This window comes from Salvia splendens, chromosome 1 (genome assembly GCF_004379255.2).
Source record: "Salvia splendens isolate huo1 chromosome 1, SspV2, whole genome shotgun sequence".
In the NCBI taxonomy this organism is placed as follows: Eukaryota; Viridiplantae; Streptophyta; class Magnoliopsida; order Lamiales; family Lamiaceae; genus Salvia; species Salvia splendens.
The window spans coordinates 10296027-10319767 of record NC_056032.1 but is presented as its reverse complement, the minus strand read 5'-3'; the positions used below and the strand labels follow the sequence as shown (position 1 = coordinate 10319767).

The following is a 23741-nucleotide window of genomic DNA, read 5'->3' as shown; positions in this document are numbered from 1 at the left end:
ATATAAAAAACTACTGTATAGATAAATAGTAGTACTAGTATTAGGGTTCATTATATACTAATCTTGTGTTTTCACACTTTCATGCTGTGTTCCGAAAATCGATTGAAATATGCAAAATATAGCAAGGTTGCTACTTGCTAGCTACTTATTGCTAGTTGCTCTAGAGACTTCATTGGAATGGAATAAGGATGGAAATGCCTACATCTCTCATGTCAAAATGTACATGAGAATAACAAATCATTCAACCAATCAAATAACAAATTTATTGGAAAAAATACAGTGATAAAAAACAAGCACATAATATACTACTATGATCTGAAAATTTCAATCTACAGAATCTCTCTCCTGGCGGCGTACCCATACTGCGACCGCTGAATATTCTGCTGCCGCTTTTTGTACACCACCACCCCGGTGCCGACAATGAACACTCCGGCTATGACTCCGACAGCCACGCCGACTTTCTGTCCGCTACTAATTCCGTCGGATGAGTCGCCCTTGTTGTCAAGATGAGCCGCATTGGGCTCACTCTCGCGCTTTATGTCTCCGGTGTCCGCTGCCGGCGCGGGAGAGGTAGAGGGAGACTTGTTGTCCGGAGTCGGTGCGGGAGAAGGTGAGTGTGAGTCCAGATCTGGAGGCGGCGGCGCCGGGGGTGAGGAGAGGGAGTGGGCGGGTGATGGCGCGGAGGATGGAGGCGTAGAAATTTGGTCGGCGGGTGGATGCGGATGTGGAGAAGGGGAATGAGCCGGCGAATGATCGGAGAGGACGGGGTAAGTAAAGAGGAGGAGCGAGAAGACAGAGATAATTGGGGAAATGGAGGCCATGGGTGAGATCTGATTGTTGGATTGGAGCTTGAAAGTGAGTGGAATAGTGATTGACTATACGAGAGAGAGAGAGAGTTGGCGATACGAGAACAAGTAAGACAATCTTTAACCATACACCAAAAATGAGTTTTGGTGTAGAAATTTTCTCCAACCATACGTTAAACTCAAATCCATTTTTAGTTTTTTTTGAAATAACATCAAATATATCAAATATGGTGTTACTGCAAAAATTTTGTGAGACAAAAACTAAAAAATCGTGTAAATTTTGAATTTGTTGTAAACGGTTGGAGTAAAATATTTTTGATGTGATATATACTCAAAAATGAATTTGAGTTTGGTGTAAATGATTGGAGATGACCTAACGAGAGATACAAGAGCTTTGTGAAAATGGAAGATCTAAGAGCATCTGCAACGGCTGTCCGTCCGTCCGTGCCGCTGGCAAGGACGAGCTCCACCGCCGCTGGCACGGCGCTGCTCGATGCATCGAGCACGTCCGTGCCAGCGAGCAGCTGACGTGGCGGCACGCGATTGGGCAACGGCATAGCCGTTGCCTTTGAATTATTATTTTTTTTATTAAAAATCGGTTTCTAATTTAAAAAACCGATTAAAAAAATTTCTACTTCCCAAAAAAATATATCCGTTTTTACCGTTTTCCATCATTTTTAAAAAAAAAATTTTCCCCCAAAACTACACATTTTCATCTATAAATACCCCACTTTCACACCCAAAAATTCACCTCACACTACACAATTCTTATCTACACTCTCTAATTTCCATTCTCATTCTCATTCTCATCTTCATTCTCTCATATCCATTCTCAATCTTTCTTCCACTCCTACAACATAACGATGTCCGGTCAAGGCGATGACCCCCTGCCCTCCCACGGTTGGAACCCCAAATGGTTCGGTTCACAACCGTTTCCTAGACCGAAAACGGAATATTCGGCCCCTCCTCAAACCCAAAGTTCGGGCGTTCCGGGTGGCTACCGGCCATACCCAATCGACGACCAAGGTGCCCCCGAAGGGCGATACGGGTAGACACCGGAGCCTAGGCCGACCGCCCCCTCCCAAACTCCGACTCCTCCTACTCGCGGTGTCCGCACACCGTACACTCCGGTGGAGATGGATAAATTGTTCACGACGTACTTGGAAATCTCCGAAGATCCGGTGGTTGGCACGAACCAATCCGGCGATCACTTTTGGTGGCGCATCGCTCGCCAGTACAATGAAAATCGGCCGCCGGGAACAATCGAGCGCAACGAGAGTATGGTGCGCAACTCCATCTACCGAGCCAACGATGAAATTGGCAAGTTCAATGGCTATTTCCTCCAGAAAGAGCGGAATGCGGGGAGCGGCCGGAGCGAGGTCGACATCATCACTGTCGTGTTGAGCACCTACCAATCCATGAACTACAAGTCGTTCAAGTACCTCAACGTTTGGCAGGAGACGCGGACGCACCCGAAGTATATGAGAGGCGTAACATCCTCCTCTAGCGGCTCCTCCAAACGGTCAAGGTCGGTATCCCTATCCGACGCCAGCTCAGAAGAAGTGGCTAGCCAACTCGTCGGAGCTAACTTGGGTAGCCCCGACGCCGGCCCGAGCAGTTCCCAACGCCGACCGCAAGGAAGGAAGAAGGCGGCGGCCAACTGCCGTCGAGCCGCGGCTGCAACCGCCGATGCTCCAGTTCCCGCTCCTGTTCTCGTTTCATATGCGCCACCTCCACCCCCCACCAACTCGTTGTGGCAGCTTTTGGCCCAACTCAATATGGTCGATAGGTCCACTATGACCCCCTCGCAACTTCGATCGCATGAGGCCATGATATTGGGCCTCCAAAGACAATTGAGGGTAGTGCCGCCGGATGAGCAGTCGTCCTCGGGGGTATTTTTAGCTTTTAATTATGTAATTTTTAATTTTTAGGAGTTTAATTATGTAATTTTTTATTTTTAGGTATTTTTAGTATTTTAATTATTTAATTTTTAATTTTTAGGATTTTAATTATGTCTTATTTATTTTATTTGTAATTTGTAATATTTATTGTGGTTTTTTAATGAATTTTAATTTTATGGAAATGTTTTTGTTTAATTGAATTTTAAATTGAATTGTGTTCGTCATTGTGGAAGAGCACAGCTGTGGGTGTTGTGCTCTTGCCAGAGAGCAGGCAGAAAAAGTGGGGTCGGGCCCACAACCATGTTCGCTGGCAAGAGCACGGTTGTGGGTGCTCTAAGAAGGGGGGAGATGAGCATTTCAGAAAGTAGAGTATCTGCGCACGCGTGAGATAGATAGACGAGAGAACGTGGATGGAATGGTGGTGTCAAAGAGGGAGTTTTGTTTTACCTTATTTATAATCCAAAATTTCTGAACAATAGGATGGGCTGGGATCCCTGCTGTGGCATTTTGCACAGCCGGGAATCCCCTTCTATTCCTGCACCGCATTCTACGTGTATAATTTTGTCTAAGAGCATCTCCAATGGTTCTGGATCCGGGTAGGCTCTCTCCGCAAGTCGTAGTACTTCCCGGGATCCGGGTAGGCTCTCTCCGCAATCCTCCTGCAGTCCTCCTCTGTTTGGCCACTGGTCCGCATGCGGAGGGCGTTGGCGTACAAACCCGAAAATCGAGAGACGCCAGACCTGATTCGGTCCCAGCATTTCCGGCACTCCTCCCCGGTGCGCGGTCTCTCTTCAGGGCAAAATGCCATGTAGGTTGCGGCTACCTTGGCCCACAAATTGACGATCCTCTGGTTGTTCGAAACGAGAGGATCATCGCAGACACTCACCCACGCCTTGGCCAGCACAACGTTCTCCGCGTCCGTCCACTTCCTCCGGACCCCGCTATCCTCAACCGGCTGCGACGACTCGCCGACCTTCTTGGCCTTGCCCTTCTTCTTAGGGGCGCTCTGACCCCGCCCTACTCCCCGGCTTGGAATGGGGGTTTCAGAAACCTCGTTAATATCAAAACCCAACTCCTCTAAGGAGAAGCTCTCAAACGGCGTGTATTGTGCATCCGTTGGGGTCGATGTGTGCGAAGAACCGGCGGTGGCATCATCTGCTGCGCCGGTGGCTGCATCCCGGGTGCCCACCCCGGCATCATCTGCATAGGGGGTTGCATCGACGGTACCCCCTGCCAAGCCGGCAAACTTCCCCCGGCGACCATCGGTGGCATCATCTGCTGCCACGAGTACATATTGTAGTACCCGGTCATCGGAGGCAAACCACCTCCCACGGGAGCCGGGGGAGTCTGAGACCCGGTCGTCACTGGAGTACCTTCGTAGTTGTTCTTCATTTCTCGTTGTTGATCTTGTACAGAAATTAAGATAGAGAGAGTACTCGTTAATACAAGTGGTGCGAATGAAAATGACGTCCAAAGCGCGTATATATAGTGTTTCAAAAAATTTTAAAAATAAAATAAAATTCTGACGCTGATTCGGGGCCTACAATGACGCCGTGAGAGTCGGCGTCAGAATCGGCGTCAGTCCAAGAATCGGCGTAGGCGCGCTGATTTTGACGCCGGTTTCGCTGACGCCGGCTGCAATGGTTACGGACATCCGCAAAAAATCGGCGTGCCTACGCTGACGCCGCCATTGGAGATGCTCTAAACGCATGATTCCAACATAAATTTAATTTTTTTTCATCTTTTATCTTTATAAATACTTCCTCCTTTCAACTGAGTTACGGACAGCGATAAAGAAATAATTTTAAATAGATTAATTAAAAATAAAATATACTCCCTCCGCTCTCAGAGAGTATAAATATTTGATTCATTACAAGGTTTAATGCATAATTTGAAAAGTAAGAGAGTGATAGATAGAAAAAGTTTTTAAAGTACTGTTAGTGAAGACTGGATCCCACCTCATTAAAGAGAAAAATATTTTTCAAAATTAGAAAGTTCATACTTTTCAGGGACGCACTAAAAAGGAAATAGTTCATACTTTTCAGGGACAGAGTGAATAGTAAAGTAGGTGATAAATAGAGTAATACTCCTTCTGTCCCATGTTACTCGCACTTTTCATTTTAGGCCGTAAATTTGGGATTGATTTTTTAGTATAATTAAATTAGAATTTTAAGTGTAATGAGACATAACTTAATAAATGAGCTCTTAACTTAATCTAACATATTAATTAAATACATTAATTCTAACTTAAACTATAAATAATGTAAGTAGTTTGAGACGAGCCGAAATGGAATGATGCAAGTAACATGGGACGGGGGAGTAGTGATTGAATGTTTTATTTTTAAAAATAAATTAATAAATAACTCAACTTAGTTAGGACGAAAAGAGAATTAAACATTGTAAATTGAATTATTGAAATGACTTGAAATAAAAATGACTAAAAGTAAAAATACTTAAAAGTAAAATAAATATATTAAAAAAGTAAAATTAAATATTAAAAGACAACAAAAGATACTCGAATATGATTTAAAAAAAATTGCTAAAAGAAAAAATAACCGAGAGTCAATTCAGTACACGAAATTGGAATTGAAATTGGAATTTTACAGAATTCAATTTGAAGGAATGGCAAATCCTTTGTTTTCGGTAAAAAATGATATGAAGTGTGTATATGCTTGTCTAGTGTACAGTTTGTGTGTGTGGTGCGTGGTGCGTGGTGCGTGGTGCGTGGTGCGTGGTGTATGCGTGTATGTTTCTATGTGTAGTGTGTGTTTGTATGAATGTGGTGTATGTGTGTATGTTTCTATGTGTAATGTGTGTTTGTATGAATGGCCCAATTTTATAGTAACTATTACTTCCAATTATATATTTTTGGGTACTAAATACTGCTGCATTTGGAATTGAATGCTTCAATTTTAATTTTGCAGGCTTAATTCCATTATACCGAATGGAGCCTCAGTTAATTTGGATCATACCAAAAAAATATTATGAAACAATTAATAATGGAAAACATATTTACAAAAGTCTATAAAAAATTAGAGATTACATCAAACTTGATATAGATACATTTTCTTCAAATCAGACGATCCATTGTTTGTATAAATTTGGAGTGTGTTTGGCTAAATTTAATTTAACAGGTTATTGATTCTTGGATTAGAATGATGCCGAGCAACTTAAGAGCATCCACATCCATGCTCTTGCCAAAGAGCATGGATGTGGGCTCGAACCCACATTTATTCATTTTTTACTCCATGCTCTTTCGCAAGAGCACAACACCCACATTGATGCTCTTCCGCAAGAGCATGCTAGGGTCCCATCATTCTATTATTCAATTTAAATAATTCACTTACTAAAAACATTTCCACAATATTAAAATGCATTAAAAATACCCAAACTACTATTACAAATTAAAATAAAATAAAAATTACATAATTAAATCCTAAAAAATAAAAATTACATACTTAAAGTCCTAAAAAATAAAAATTGCATAATTAAAATCCTACAAATTAAAAATTACATAATTAAATCCTAAAAAATACATCCGTGAAAAATTAAAGAAGACTAGCCCGATGTCGATATCCCCAATGTTTGTCGGAGAGCTCGTATCATTGCGAAATGTGAATCAAGTTGCTCCGGAGTCATTCGAGAGGTATCGGCCATATTGGGTTGAGCCAAAAGAGCTCCCAACGAGTTGGTGGGGGTAGAGGCGGCACAAAAGGGAGCGGGAGCTTGCGGTGCTGCTGGCCGTCGCATGTTTCCTTCTTAGCGGCCGGCGTTGGGAACTGCTCGGGCCGGCGTCAGGGCTATCCAAGTGAGCTCCGGCAAGCTGGCTAGCCACCTCATCCTCGCCGGCGTCGGATAGGGATACCGACCTCGACTGTTTGCTAAAGGAGCAGGAGGAGGATCCGACGCCTCCCTTATACTTCAAATGAAGACGCACCTTCTGCTACGGCTGGCAATTTCCGACACGGCACGATAATTCGACACGAATCCGCACAATATTATTGGGTTGGGGTCAAGTCTTATTGAGTCTGTATCCTTATCGGGTTGACCCATTAAGAACCCGATAATTTCGGGTTGGGTTCGGGTCGGATACTGGTAACCCATTAAGAAATAATATTATTATTTTTTATTATTATTTAAAAAATATATTGCTTTAATTTTTTAATTTCTTATAAATTAGGTTTAAATAGTATAAAGAAATTTAATTGTGTAAATTAGGTTAAACATTAAGGTTTAATCGTGTAATATCAGGTTTGGGTCGTTATCGTGTCGTGTCAACTCATATTATATCATGTCGATAACAGGTTCGTGTCGGGTGCAGGTCGTGTTCGGATTTGAAGGTAGCAGGTCGGGTTCGTGTTTGGATTTACGATTTCCTTAACAGGTCGGGTTCGGGTTAGGCCTTGTTGGGTTGGGTCGTTATCAGGTTGACCCGATAATGACCCAATCCGCACGATTTGCCAGCCTTATCTTCTGCCAAGCGTTGAGATGGTTGAATGATTTGTAGTGCATTGATTGGTAGGTCGACATGGTGGCCGTGATGATGTCGACCTTGCTCGTGCCGCTCCCTGCCGACTGCTGTTCCTTGAGGTAATACCCCTGGAACTTTTGGATTTCTTCGTTGGCTCTTCCGATGACATTGCGCACCATACTCTCATTGCGCTCGATGGTTCCATCCGGTCGGCTGGCATTTACTGGCGAGCGGCGCGGAACCAACACCTGTCCCCGGTTTGGTTCGTGCCTGTTTCCGCATCTTTGGAGATTACCAAATAGGCTTTGAATAACTTCTCCATCTCCCCCCGGAGTGTACGGGGTGCGGACGTTGGGGTCACCGGTATTGCCACGAGTACGAACACGGGCACTATGAGGAGGAGGAGCGCCAGGACTGTCGGAACCGCCCTCCGGTGGCGTCGAGGTGCTCCCTCCCATGCCTGTTTCGGGAGCCCACCCGTATTGCCCCTCGGTGGCATCTTGCTCGTCCACCGAGTAAGGCCGGTAGCCACTCGGAATATGCGAACCTTGGATTTGAGGAGGGGGCGAGAAATCCGTATCCGGGTTAGGGAATGGCGATGAGCCGAACCATTTGTGGTTCCATTCGCGGGAGTCGGAGGGGTTATCATCGGAGCCAGAAATTTTTTGCAAGATTGAAAGAGTGAGAATTTAAATGAGAATTGATGAGAGAATTGATGAGAGAATTATTTTGTGTAGTGTGGTGTGAAAATTTTTGTGTGGAAATGAGAGTATTTATAGATGAAAATGTGAATTTTGGAGTAAAAATAATGAAAAATAAAAATAAGTGGAGAAAAAATGGATATATTTTATTAGGAAGTGGGAAAATATTTTTTTTAAACCGATTTTTTTATATTTTTAAATTTTTTTAAAAAAAGGAAAATAGCCAACAACATTGTCGTTGGCCAATCACAACACGCCACGTCTCATTGCTCTTCGGCACGGTGGTGCTCGATGCTAAGAGCAGGATGTTGGCCGATGCAGATGCTCTAATTAATTGGTAAAGTGGTGTTTTAAAAAAAGTAAAAAGAAATTGAAATGAACAATTATATTGGGCTTAGCCCATTAGCCCCTACCCAAAGCCTATTTTACGATCAAGAACAATAGCAGGTATTCCTCTTCCTATCATAATCCCAAATCCCAATACCTTGGAACGATGATCAGCGTTCTAGCTCAGGTTTTTCGCTTTGTATTTCTTTTTAATCAAAACTGTCGCATGGATTTGGGCAATTTGTGTATAGTTTTCATGAGTATTGTTTCTGCATTTTGATTTCTGCGCAGGAGCGTCTATTGGGCGCGGCGCTAGGGAGCCTCTTAACCGGGGCCGTGGTTTTTGAGCAGCGTAGAAGCATCTATAAATCAATTAATCACTATAAACCTCGGGTAATTCTATTGTTGACTAGTTCCAATGGATTTTTATGAGTTGCTGGAATGATTGAAGTGGTTGGTTGTGCCAATTGTTGAACACATGTGTGTTCTTGATTGAGATAGTTGACTAAGTGCCCCAATTGTCTTCCTTTCTTGAGTGGATTGGCTCTAGTTTTGGAAAATTGATATTGGAGCTACAAACTTACAAATAACTGTTGTTTTTTTTATTCATTGCTCTTCTTTGAAAAATTATAAATGGGAGATACCACCATATTTCGGCTAATTCCTTGCCTTATACACACATAGATATAGGGGGTGGGGACTAGGGAGAGGGAGAGCGAGAGCGAGGTCAGATGTAGTTCAAACTTATAGAAGGAAAAACTGAGTTTTGTGTCATTGTTATTAGTACTACAAATGGTTCTTTCACTAATTATGCATACAGTCTTTGGTCATGGTACAAAGAAGCAACATCTGCTAGTTTTCATGGAATCTCAAGGTTGTGGTAATTGGTAAATTCCATTTGTTTAGAAAATATGACTAATAACGTCCACTTCCAGCTATGGGAAAAACATAGTTATAATGTTTATCAACCTATAATATTGCTTGCTTGCTGGTGCGTGAAATGGAACTACCACTGTTAATTGTATGATTATTGGTTTCCACAATGCTGCATTAAATTCTTTAATTACTGGTTGCTACAAAATAAACTTGCCACCTATAGGGCCTATAGGCGGCAAGTTTAACTGCCTCCGCCATCCACTATTTAACAACACTGCTATAGGCTATAATTATCATCTGTGTTTTTTACTGCCTTTTAGTAAAGATTTTTACACAGATGGGGCAACCTTTATTGTAGTTCAGATTTTTTCCCTGAGTAGGAGATAAACTATACCTTTTTCTACAGTTATCAATCTTTTCTATGGAGATATATGCTTGTGTTGGATTGGTAACATTTAGCATCCAAGATATTAATTTGTTACAAAGTATCAGGTCTATCATATATTCATATTTGATACAAGTGGCCATTTTACTGAAATTAGGACATTTGATCACAATGAAAAGGCTATATTGAAGATCCTCCTGATCACATAAAAAGGTTTATATATGGTCCCAAGAATATTTATGAGTTGGATCAAAGGAGAGAAAATTATCCATGTGCTAATGGAAGTGCTAGGGATTTATAACATTTAGTTGCATTATGTGTGTGTACTAAACTGGATAATGCCCTGTAGGTCCCTAGGCTTATGTAGACAAGGCTACCTGCGTGTGACCCTCTTGTGTCACTTCAAATATGAAAAAGGAAGCAAGAGAGAGAGTACTAAACAAAAGCGTCACATGGATTTAGCCAACTTGGAAAAAGGAATAAGATATGTTTAAAAAAGAGAGGATTCTGTGCTAGACAAGCCGTTCATACGTACTCTGCATTGCAAGGTTTATTGTTTTCATGAACGGGTTTGTGGCATGTAAAATAGGTCCTTAAGTTCTCTGTCGGTGAGACTTTCCTTTTGATGAGGAAATAATGCATGCTAGTCTAACATATTTGCAAAACAAACTGATGGTTATTCATTTCTCTTTTGAGGGAAACTGATGGTTGTATCCTTTGAATCACACCAAATTTGGTGAACTAAAATAATATGTACAAACTTCTTAAAACACAAAAAAAAAAACCCTTTGCAATTTATTGTTTTTTAATAAAATAGGTGTGTTTGTTGTTTCAATCTCTATTTTCCTCTAGTTCCTCTCTCCAGATTTTTTTCTTGTTGGGTTTGTACTTTGTATTCAAGTGGTCTAATCGATATACTGATACTTTCTGAACTTAATTTTGAATTTGGTGGCGTTCATCTGGGGACATAACGCCCTAGTCCATTAGATGCTACTTCTTGATGATTTTTGTGGAGACTGTTCTTGAATCCACAAGATTACCTTTAAACTTTAACGATGGAGTTGATACTTTGATAGTCAAATACTTCCACGAATGGTTTTGCCTTCTAAATGTTTGTTGTGTGGCTTCATTCTTTAATCTCTTATAGAAGGGATGCTACTTCTTGTTGATCTTAGTGAAAAAATATAACAGTAACACCTTCAAACTTCAAAGATAAAACTGACAGTTTTATATCTTTAAATTTTGGGGCTTTGCACTTTATTTTCAGATTGAACGTTACTTCATTGATGTTATTTCCAATAAACACTGAACATATATTGAAGATCTTGAATTACTTGACATCATTTTTTCACTTGATGATTTTACTTTTGACCCTTAACTTCAATTCTGACTTGTTTGAAATGGCTTAAGGAACCATTGATTGATAATTTGATAGTTGTTGGCTTAATCATATTTGCAAGACATCTCTCTCTTACTTTATTTGGTGTGTGAACTGTCACAAAATTGATGGTAATCATTTTCATATCTGCTGGATGCACATCTTTAATAACAGATTTTGGGCACAAGTTCCCGATTGATAAAACACGTACGGAGTATTAAATTATCATTTAACTATGAAGTTTAGAAATTAAATTTGATTAACTTCCAAAAGTGTTACTAGAATTGTTATATAAGTTGCACGTCGTCATTTGACCAGGTAAATACTTGCCACTTATATTTTTTTCTTTTACGATTTTGGACATGCCATCCAATTTTTTAAGTTCACCAAGTTACCAAACCGTTGGATTTTGGACTTGTCTAAATATGCAATTATGTATATGCATGTGTGCATAGATGGGCTTGGGTGAGTGCCAGTTGGGGAATCATTGGCAAAACATTTTTTTTACCTTGTTAGCTACTCTACATCTCGTGGTTATTAGTAATTCTATTGCTTTTCAGTGACTTGAGCTTCTGCTTTTATTTCAGCCAACGGAGCCTATTTTTGGGCGGAAGTCTCGCCAAGAGTTTGCACACATTTGGAATAAATCTGTGGATAGCACATTTGGACCAATGATTGAGTATCTAAGCTCACGTGGATGGTAGGAATGCTCCCATGCTATCGCTATGCAACTTTTGCAGAGGTTTTCTTGGTTATAATAAGATGGCAACTGCCATGGGTCCTTCCATCTCCCAAGCTCCAGCTAGTTTTTTGCTTTCTGAATCTTCCTGGAAAATCTTTACTGGGTGGATGAGTATGGATGTGTCGTGTAGCATATGTACATTTTTTCCTAATACAAGAGTGTTTTGTTCCTATCTAATGTGTTTGTTTTAATGTTCGGTTGACCCCACTGTGTTTTCTGTGGACGTACCACCTGTATTCTACATCGTGTGTGCTGCACCTCTGGTCATTTCTTAGGATGAAGAGAGATAAATTCCAATATATTATCGTATTTGTATAGCTCCTGTGATCGCCTTAATACAGGTCATGATTTGGGCATGTTGCTGCCTTCATACATTTATTCTATATTAGGGCATCAGCAGTGGGGCGCCCTAAGGCGCGCCACGTCATCAGTTTTATCCTCCTTCTCCCCACCTGCAGTGGGACGCCCTATGGCGTGCCACATCATCATTTTATTGTTTTATTTAATTAATTTAAATATTTTCAAATAACAAGTAACGAGTAAATAAAAAACGTCTAAATAACAAATAGCGACGCATTAATAAAAAACGTCTAAACAACTCATTGTAGAGGCCGGCGATGCGCTCCCAGTACGCGCCCTGCCTCTGGTTGTTCGCGAAAATCGGGTCTTCCGATATATCTACCCAACACCGGGCCAAAATGAGGGTTTCGTCGTCGGTGTAGTTCGTACAGCCGGGGGCGTACTCATCGCAATTTCCGGGAGACGGCAACTTCTGCGCCCGCTGCTGGTTCCGCTTCTTTTTGGCTGGGGCGGAAGCGGTCGCGGCGAGTTCGGGATCGGCCGCTGCGGCGTCACGGCGGGAGGGAGCGCTTGGTCGGTTTGGAGACGGCTCCATGTCAGACAACCCGTACAATTCCGTACTGAAATCGGGATCGTACTGGGTGTCAGCGTCGAACGAACGATTTTCGCCGGGTTCTGTATCCGGCCAACGCGCCTCTCCGCTAAACATAGGACTATTGGGACTCTATTTATAAAAAAACGAAACCGCGTACCGTCGTCCGCGTCGATCGTCCGCGTAGCCCACAGTGGGCCGGACGATGGCGCGGACGATGACCTATCGTCCGCGGCCATCGTCCGCGTAGGCCGCAATGGGGTGGACGATGGCGCGGACGATGGGCATCGTCCGCGCTATACTCCGCGCCCTTAGTATAGGGCGCGACGATCGTCCGCGGCCTATGTCACGCACCCGCAATGGGGCGGACGATGGCGGGTGCGGACGATGCGCGCCATCGGGCGTGCCATCGTCCGCCCCATTGCGGATGGCCTTAGACTTTATTCTATATATTAATGCATGAATAAATGTATATCGTTATAGATTTTCATTTTATTTGTATCTTAAAACAAACTCCATTAATCAAACTAAAATACATGAAAAAAGTCTAGATCTAGAATTTTATACAAGCTAGCAGAGAAGTAGAATTTGGCAGTAGTTGAGAAAGCTGCAAAATGGTTCCATCTCAAACCTCGGTAAGGCCACCCGCAACGCGTCATGCGATTGGCCCGTATTCCGTCACAAAGGGACGAGACGAGACGGCGGCGTGACGCGTTGCAGCGCCCCGTCTCGTCCCCAGGCCGTTCCGCGTTCCGTCCCGCCGTGACGAATGGCGAGACGTCTCACCACGCACCGAGGCGACGTGGCGCGCTCCGGCGCCATGCGCGACGCCCACTCGCCGGCCAGGGAGTGGGCATCGTCACGCTGAAGCAATAATTCATTTAAAAAAAAAATCGAATTAAATAAAAAATTTTAAAAATGAAAAACGGTAATATTACCGTTATATTACCGTTTTTTCAATTTTTTACTCTATAAATACTCCTAATTCATCATCATTTCACATACAAATACACATCTATTTTTTCGAAATCATCTCCATTTCCTCTCCAATTTCCATCTAACCCCTCATCACAAAATGTGCGGCGACGGAAACTCTGGCGGTGGCGGTGGCGGCTGGGGGCATGTATAATGTCCTCAGTGGTGGTTCCGGTTCGTCGACGCCGGGCACCCAGGGTTCGTCGACGCCGAGGGGTACCAACCACCCCATTTTGATGTGGATGCATACTCTCGTCCCTCCGCCCCGAGGTATTCGCGGGATTATCCCAGATTCGTGAGGATTATTCCGTTGATCCCACTCCGGAAGAAGGCCGAGGCGGGGGAGGAGGCTGAGGCGGTGGAAGCTCCAGGGCGGAGGCGGACGAGGAGGAGGTGGAGGAGGATCTGGGCCGGCATCCGTACGGCCCCAAAGAAACGCTGGCGGTGTATAACGCCTGGATCAGCGTCTCGTACGATCCCATCTTCGGGAATCAACAACCCTAGAAGTGCTTCTGGGAAAAGGTCACCGAGGCCTACCACGAGATTAAGCCGAAGGGGTCCCGCCGCCGCACATATAAGATGCTTCGCGCTCACTTTGACCGAGTCGACAGAGAGGTCAAAAGATTCTGCGACATCCACAAGAATGAAGCGGCTCATTACCAAAGAGGAGCCACAGGAGCCGACATTCTGAGGTCGGCTTTGCGAGTCTACTTCGACGACACCGGCAAATAATTCAAATACGTCGATGTTTGGGAGGTCGTCAAAGACGAGGAAAGGTGGGCCAGCGGTGTCCGATCCAGCTCGAGATCGACCTCGAAACGTACGAGGCCGCAAGGGAGAAATGCGGCGAAGGCGGCTAGAGGGAGGAGGGGCTGAGCCGAATCAAGCCAGGCGGGCTAGGGCTCGGGGGGACCCTCGAACTCCCTTATGTCCATGTACATGACCGCCACAATGGTGGACACTTCCCGCATGACGCCTCCCCAATACCAAGCCTATCTTAACGGAATTGCGTTTATGGCAACACAACTTGGCATTCCGCCTCCTCACGGCTTCAGTGCACCTCCATCGCCTTCGGGGGATGATTCCCCGGCGGAGTGGTTTTTTTATTTTCTTTAAAATTGTATTTTAAATTATGTCATTTTTATTTTTTAGGATTTTAATTAAGTGTTTTTTTTATTTTTTTGAATTTTAAGTTGTATTTTTATTTTATGTTGTAATTTTATTTTATTTTTAATGAAGTGTATTTTTTTTAATTGAATTTGGTTGGAAATAAAAATAAAAAATGAAATTGAATGAATAGTAATTTAAGGGACGTGGGATTGCAGGTTCCGTACCTTAGTTAAGAAATAGGGTAAAAAAGTACAGTGTGGCTCATGAATAGTAATTTAAGTGACGGATAAGTGACAGCGTTGCGGATGGCCTAAGCTTCTGTGGTTTGGCTCTGGTCGATGTTAGCCTTCCGCTTGTTCATCACATAGTAAACTCCCATTCACGCGACTGCGAGGGCAACCAATAAGAAACTTAGCGAAATGCTGGCAATGCCACCGGCTCCCAGCCCGTGGCTGCCCTTGGTGGGGCTCTGTGGCTTCACGGTCGCTGCTTGAGGCAATGTGGAACAGTGTGACGAGTCACACGGGTTAGTTCCGCTCCCATCCGGGTGGGAAAATGTGAATGCCTTCGGGGTGACTGCTGTCAAACTTACCAAACATCAAAGGAGCAATTGGAGGAATCAGTGAAGATTGCTTTACCAAAATCAGAGGAAGCATTAAAGGGAAAATATACATAATTGATATGGCATTCATTGTCCTAGAATAAAATTATCTTCTGCCTAAAATACGTTGTACTCCTATCTATATAAAGGAGAAGAATTAGTGTATTATACACACTGAAATAAACACAATCATCTTCTCCTAACACTTACAATATGCATAGCCCTTTCAATTCTCTCGATTACCATCGTTAAGATGGTATCAGAACAGGTTTCCTCGGGATTGAGACTCAGAAAAATGTCATCATAGTCTCAAATACCTTTCCCGACCTTTTTTTTTACCTGCAAAACCAAACCGAAAACCATGTCAGATTCTGAAGACCCACCACAAACCAACCAACCGGTAACCCTCTCAGCCGAACAGTTCGCTGAGTTCATGAGACTAAGTATGTCTCAGAAAAACCAAACCCAACAGCCTCAATCCATTGAATCACTAGGCGAAGTGCGCCTGGCCGAAAAGCTCAATGGAGACAACTACCCATTGTGGGCAAAATTGATGAGACGAGGAATCCGCGGGAAGGGTCTGGCATCTCACATAACTGGAGTTACAGACCCTCCCCTACCGACGGACCCGAGCTACAACCGATGGCAGCAGCGTGATGACTGCTGCTTCAACTGGATTATAAGCAACATCGACGCTAGCCTCGTAAACGAGGTCTCCCAATACGAAACGGCTTTCGACCTATGGGATAGTCTAGCCACGACGTATGGGAGCGGCGCCGACCAATTCCAGATTTCAGATCTGCATAGGCAAGCATACACCATCAAACAAGGCGAACAGTCATTAGAGAATTTATGGCAGAAACTTCAAGATCTTTGGATATCGATCGACACCAGAGATCCAAACCCGATGGACTCGCCATCAAGCATTGAAAAATACAACCAAAACACACAGAGACACAGGTTGTATCAATTTGTATGGGCATTGGACGACCACAGATATAGCAAAATCAAGAGGGAAATCCTAAATATGGACCCAATCCCGTCGGCTAGAAAAGCATACGGACTGGTGAGACGGGAATCCGTAAACGAAAAGCTATTAAATCCAGAACCTGGAATCGGCGTAGGTCTTGCGGTGTTCGACCGCTTCCGAACACCCACGAGTCAACATCACCAACCGCAGCCACAGAGGAATCCCAAAGATGAAGATAAAAGTAAATTGGTGTGCAGCCACTGTGGGGGAAAGAAGCATACCAAGGAGACGTGCTTCCACATTCACGGCTTCCCGGAATGGTGGGAAGAGATGAAACGAGCGAGACAAGCCCGAAATGCTGGTCGGAACGGTGGAGGCAGAGGAAGTGGAAGAGCCTCATCGGCCGTTGCTCTCGAACACGCCACCTACACCGAGTTACCGGCGGGCGGCAGTGGAGGCAGCGGCGGAGGCGGAATCAACCCCAGGAGCGGCGAAACCCGAGCGGCAGAAAATCCCCAAATCGCGCCCGTCGCGATAGCGAGGACATGGTCAGAAGGTAACGATTCACAAATCGGAGCCGCCATCGGTGGTGGCGACGCAGATGGGGCAGCAATGGACGCTAGGGTTCGGATGGGCCAAATGGGGGAGACGACGAGAGTGTGGGAAACGGCTAGGGTTCCAAAACCGTGTTTTAACAATCAACCTCCTCATTTTTCCGAAATCGCAAATCCACCCCCGAATTCCCCTTTATTCGGTCAAACACCCCATAATCTACCCATTTCAATTAATAGCCCCCATCCTGAAAATATCCACCAAATACCACCCCAGAACTCTCAAAAATTCCAAAATCACCCCAGCCGAGTGCCCATATCCCAGAAACAACCCCAAACTTTCACCAAAGTTCAAACTAGACCCTTACTTGCAAAAACCTTACAAATTATACCCCAAGAGTCCACACTCGTCCACCATCAGCCCAACATACCGTGTCGAAACTCCTTCGACGCCTTAGCCTGCTCCTCTACTTCCACTTCCGGCCCAAAAGACACACACTGGATTTTTGACTGTGGAGCGACCGACACAATTTCGTTCGAAGCCTCAGACTTTGTGTCCATCACCACTTCAAAAAAATCCTATGTCCAAACTGCCAGTGGGGACCTAGCACGTGTTATGGGGGCGGGCACTATACACATATCACCCACTCTTTGCCTCTCTAATTGTCTTTTTGTTCCGTCCTTGTCTCATAAGCTATTATCCATTAGTCACGTGACTAAAGAACTGAACTGTAAATTACTAATGCAACCTCGATTTTGTATGTTGCAGGATATCAAGACGGGGACGATAGTTGGGCGTGGCACTGAGCGAAGCGGACTGTACTATGTGGATGAGATAGCCCAACAAAGTGCTGCAATGATGCTGACTCCCGGACCGACAGACAGGCAGGCTTGGCTTTGGCATCGTCGGTTAGGGCATCCATCCTTAGGATATTTTCGCCTTCTTTTTTCAGAATTAGCTAGATCGTTGAACTCTTTTCATTGTGATACTTGTGTGTTGGCCAAAAACCATAGACACTCTTTTAAGTTAGACAATACGAGAGTCAAAACTCCTTTTGCATTAGTACATTCCGATGTTTGGGGTCCTGCTCCTATCACTGGGGGGCAAGGTTTTCGTTATTTTGTGCTTTTTATTGATGACTATTCCCGCATGACTTGGATCTATTTTCTGAAAAACAAGCATGATGTGTTTGATAAGTTCGTAGATTTCTATAACCTTATTCAAACTCAATACAACCATACCATTCAGACCCTTAGATCCGATAATGGGGGAGAATTTGTCAACAACAAAATGCAAGAATTTTTTAGGATAAAGGGCCTAATACACCAAACCTCGTGTGCTTACAATCCGGAACAGAATGGGGTAGCAGAAAGGAAAAACCGTTACATCCTCGAGATTACCCGAGCCCTCTTAATTGAATCAAAAATACCCAAGTCTTTTTGGCCAGAAGCCATATCCACTGCCGTATACCTCATAAATCGTCTTACCACCGGTATTCTTGGCTTTAAGACTCCATTAGACATTTTTTCTCAACATTTTGAAATCCCATCATCCCTATCTCTTGAACCTAGAGTTTTCGGATGCTCAGTTTTTGTTCACATACCCAAACATGAACGCACCAAATTTGACCCTTGCGCCCTCAAGTGTGTCTTCCTCGGCTATGGAAAAAATCAAAAAGGATACCGCTGCTATGACCCAAAAACTCGTCGAATCCACACCACCATGAATTGTGATTTTGTGGAAGGAGAATATTTCTACGACCAATCTAGTAGTCAGGGGGAGACGTCAGACAATAGTCCAAAAGATGACCACCTAGATTGGCTACCAGACATAGGAAACCACTATTTAGAGGGAGAGTCACAGACAGGGGGAGAGTCACAGCCAGGCCCTGTCACAGACGTTGGTCCACCTGAGGAAGTTAGCAACACCGCCGGGCCGTCGAGTCCTGTAGTACAGAACGAAGACCAAAGTAGCAATGACCAATCATCAGCCCCGTCTTCGATTCCTGAGGTAAGCAGTTCAGATTTTGATAATACACCCTCAGAATGCACTAATCTTGATAGGGGCACTAATGAGGAATGTGGAGTTAGTGGAGAGACAAACGGCTCCTACGAGTTACCCCCAAGAAGAACAAGAGGAGTCCCTCCACGACGGTACTCACCGGAATGGAAAGGAAGAAAGACAAAGTATGCAGTATCTAATATCGCTCACAGCCACCTTTCAGAAATGGCTAAGGCATTCAAAACTGCCTTGTATGAGGAAGAAGATATTCCACAGTCCTTTGAAGAGGCCAGCAGACATAAACACTGGAGAGAAGCCATGAAAAAGGAGATAGATGCCCTAATGAAAAATGACACATGGGAGAAATGCGCACTACCAGTAGGAAAGAAGCCAGTTGGATGTCGGTGGATATTCACCATAAAGAGAAGAGCAGATGGTTCAATCGAGAGATACAAGGCAAGACTCGTGGCAAAAGGGTACACCCAAGTATATGGAGTAGACTACGACGAGACATTCTCCCCAGTAGCAAAGATGGAAACAGTGCGAACACTACTATCAGTAGCAGCATGTAAAGATTGGACACTACACCAGTTTGATGTGACCAACGCCTTTCTCCATGGAGAGCTAGAACAGAACAAGGAAGTATACATGGAGGTCCCACCAGGATTCTCCGAAGAGTTTGGAGGAGGAGAGGTATGCCGATTACGAAAAACTCTGTACGGGTTGAAGCAGTCTCCACGAATTTGGTTCGGAAGATTCTGCCAAGCTATGACTAAGCATGGATTCCAACAAAGTCATTCAGATCACACGCTCTTCACAAAAAGGAGAAACAACAAGGTAACATGTTTGATTATCTATGTTGACGACATGATTATCACTGGAGATGATGTAGAAGAAATCCAGAGGTTGAAGGAAAACCTGTTCAGAGAATTTGAGATGAAGGATCTGGGTGCACTGAAATACTTCTTGGGGATAGAAGTGTTGAGATCTCGACACGGAATATTCCTAAGGCAAAAAAAGTATGTCTTGGACCTGTTGGCAGAAACAGGTCTCCTCGAAAGCAAGCCTGCAGATACCCCAATGGTTCCAAACCATGGTCTGAAGATAGAGGAAGGAGCAGAACTAGCAGACAGAGAAAGATACCAACGACTTGTCGGGAAACTCATCTATCTCTCACATACTAGACCAGACATCGCATATGCAGTGGGCATTGTGAGTCAGTTCATGCACCAACCTCAAGTTAATCACATGGAGGCCGCTTTGAGGATCGTACGCTACCTGAAAGGCACCGTAGGCTTCGGAATATTTCTAGCAAAGAGAGAAGACTTAGAAGTTGATGGCTACACGGATGCTGACTGGGCAAGCAATCCAGTGGATAGGAAATCTACAGGAGGTTACTTTATGTTCATTGGGGGAAACTTGGTCACTTGGAGGAGCAAGAAACAAAAGGTTGTAGCTCTATCTAGCGCTGAAGCCGAGTTCCGAGGAATGAAAAGTGGACTCATGGAAATCCTATGGCTTAGAAGATTGCTCACTGAGATTGGTTTCCCACCTACTCGGAAGAGTCAGTTGTTCTGTGATAACAAGGCGGCCATTAGCATCTCAGAGAATCCAGTGCAACATGACAGAACAAAACATGTGGAAGTGGACCGGCACTTTATCAAAGAAAAGCTGGAAGGAGGCATTATCGAATTTCCTTTCGTCCGATCTGAAGAACAACTTGCGGACATATTGACCAAGGCAGTTCACCCAAGGATCTTCAAAGAAGTATTGGACAAGTTAAGCATCGGAGATACCATTGCTCAACTTGAGGGGGAGTGTCAAACTTACCAAACATCAAAGGAGCAATTGGAGGAATCAGTGAAGATTGCTTTACCAAAATCAGAGGAAGCATTAAAGGGAAAATATACATAATTGATATGGCATTCATTGTCCTAGAATAAAATTATCTTCTGCCTAAAATACGTTGTACTCCTATCTATATAAAGGAGAAGAATTAGTGTATTATACACACTGAAATAAACACAATCATCTTCTCCTAACACTTACAATATGCATAGCCCTTTCAATTCTCTCGATTACCATCGTTAAGAACTGCAACGGGAGGTTCACTGCTTAGGTCGTGAGCTCGATCTTCAGCATTGGTGGAAAGAGAGAGGAACGAAATGAGCGCCAAGGATAACAATGGAGCCATTGAGTGTTTCTTCTATGGATTTGGGTAATGGGATTAGTGTTTTTGGATATGGAGTTGTGGTTTATATATAGGTTGGAAATGATGGAGGAGTATTGTAGAAGACGGTAATTGTATTCAATCTCACTTACTTAAATAATGTACAAGATATGAGGTATTATATAGGCTAGGTTTAAAAACTATACATGGTAAACCTAATTAACATTCAATTGTATTCTATCTATGGTATGATTTACCAATCACACATATTAGGTTCCTGATTTTGTGTGATCTCTTCTCAACACTCCCCCTTAAGTTTAGTAACGGGACTTTCCGATACTCAACTTGCCTAGTACTTCCTGAAATGATTTCGAGTTCACCGTCTTCGTCAGGATATCGGCTAGTTGATCTTCGGATTTGACGTATGGCATCTCAACTATCTTTGCTTCGATGTTCTCCTTTATGAAGTGCCTATCTACTTCAACATGCTTGGTTCGATCATGCTGCACGGGGTTCTCCGAAATGCTAATTGCCGCCTTGTTGTCACAAAAGAGTCTAACTGGTTGGACTGGGCACATGTCCAATTCGTTCATTAGTTTCCTTAGCCACAATACCTCCGTCAACCCACTTCTAATTCCTCGAAACTCTGCTTCTGCACTGGAGAGTGCCACAACTTTTTGCTTCTTACTTCTCCACGTGACCAGGTTACCTCCAACAAAGGTAAAGTATCCTGCAGTCGACTTCCTGTCGTTCGGATTCCCTGCCCAATCTGCATCAGTAAATCCATGTATCTCCATGTGCCCGTGTTTTTCAAATATGAGCCCGTGATCAGCCGTCCCCTTCAAGTATCGAACAATTCTCAAAACTGCTTCCCAGTGTTCTTCTTGGGAAGCATGCATAAACTGACTCACTACTCCAACAGCATAGGCAATGTCTGGCCTTGTGTGGGAAAGGTAGATCAGCTTCCCGACTAGTCTCTGATATCTCCCTCTATCTGTTGGCTTGGCTCCTTCCTTCATCTGTAGTCCGTGATTCTGGACCATCGGAGTGTCTGCTGGTTTGCAATCTATCATCCCAACTTCGGCCAGCAAATCCAATACATATTTCCTCTGATTGATAAATATTCCCCTTTTTGATCGTAGAACTTCTATTCCCAAGAAATACTTCAACAGTCCCAAGTTTTTCATCTCAAATTCTTGAAACAAGTTTTTCTTTAGCTCCGCTATCTCATCTGTATCATCTCCTGTAATGATCATATCATCGACATATATAATGAGGCACGTGATCTTACCATCTTTCTTTTTTAGGAACAGAGTGTGGTCGGAGATGCTTTGCTTGTACCCATATTTTTTCATCACTTCGGTGAATCTTCCGAACCATGCACGTGGAGACTGTTTCAGTCCGTATAATGTCTTCTTTAGGTGGCAGATCTCTCCATCTTGAAATTCTCCCATGAAGCCAGGTGGAGGTTCCATATATACTGGCTTTGGCAACTCTCCATGAAGAAAGGCATTGGTCACATCAAACTGATGAAGTGGCCAATCCTTGTTTGCGGCAATCGAGAATAGGACTCTAACGGTGTTGATCTTTGCCACTGGGGAGAAGGTTTCATCATAGTCTATGCCATACGTCTGGGTGTACCCCTTTGCAACAAGTCGGGCTTTGTATCTTTCTATCGTGCCATCTGGCCTTCGTTTAATGGTGAACACCCATCTGCACCCAACAGTCCTCACTCCTTCGGGTAGCTTCCCTTTCACCCACGTATTATTCTTCATTAATGCCTTCATTTCAGTAAACATTGCTTCTCTCCAGTGTTTAATTTTCATAGCTTCCTCGGCTGACTGTGGAACCTCTTCCTCTTCATACAATGCAGCCTCAAACGCTCGGGCCATTTTGGTCAGATTTCCTTTCACAAAATTCGCCACTCCATAGCGACTCTTCTTGCCAATCTTTTCTGGGGAATATCGTTTTGGTGGTACTCCCCTTGTGCTCCGATAGGGAAGTGTATACCGTCCTGTGTCTCCATCAATAACATTATCATCCTCCTCTCGAGGTTCAGTGTTAACTGGGTCAGTGGAAACCGATATGGAAGTGGGATTGGGCTCAGGAATTACCTCAGGAATTACCTCGGATATCGTCGGAGGAGGAGTCTGAGGTGGATGAGTTATCGTTTGAAGCAGGTTTCCCATGTGTGTTTTTGTTTTCCACAATGAGAACACCATAACTTTGAAGTGTCAGGGCGGTGGTTTGGTCGGCCGGTGGCTGTGGTGGCTGCGAGGCGTTGCGGTGACCCGTTTCGGTGCGGTGGGCGGTTGCTCTGTGCAGCTAGTCCATGTCCGATTCCCCCAGATGATGAATCGGCTATTTCGCCGTCGGCGTCTGTGGTGGTGGGTGCGGCGGACGTTGGTGGCATGATTCGACGTCGAGCCGCCTCCGTCTTCACCCACCCGTAGGCTGCCTCCACTGATGGGTAAGGGTCCTCTTTCAAGATTTCTCGTCTGATTGAATCATATTCCTGATTCAACCCTGTTAAGAACTTCACCAAGCGTTTTTCGTTTGAGTGTATTCTGTATTGGTCGATCCCTTTGTCACAGCAGGTCACGGGTTGTCTCTGGCAACGATCTATGTTGATCCACAGTCCATGGATTTTTCGGTAATAGGTCTCTAAATCCATATTTCCCTGTCTGATTGCAATTACTTTCTCCTCTAGATCGTAAATCAAATACTTATCTGCCTTGTTTTCAAATGTCACGGCGAGGCTATCCCACAAAGCCTTCGATGTTTGGTGGTGCGCAAAGTCGGAGATGATGTCGTCCTCAATGTTATCCACTATCCAGGAGAACACTATGAGGTCATTCTCCTCCCATTCCTCAAAGCCCTTGC

General features: G+C 44.0%; 1 protein-coding gene across 1 annotated transcript; it reads right to left on the bottom strand.

The window, feature by feature from the left end:
- Window positions 1–329: 329 nt before the first annotated feature.
- Window positions 330–821, bottom strand: LOC121792315 (proline-rich receptor-like protein kinase PERK10). The gene has a single exon (XM_042190249.1). It carries the CDS (start codon window positions 819–821, stop codon window positions 330–332), a length of 492 nt encoding a protein of 163 aa, XP_042046183.1.
- Between the last annotated feature and the right edge of the window lie 22920 nt (window positions 822–23741).

Bases quoted from the DNA above. Each gene is read 5' to 3' on its own strand.
- LOC121792315 (XM_042190249.1), bottom strand. From the start codon at position 821: ATGGCCTCCATTTCCCCAATTATCTCTGTCTTCTCGCTCCTCCTCTTT.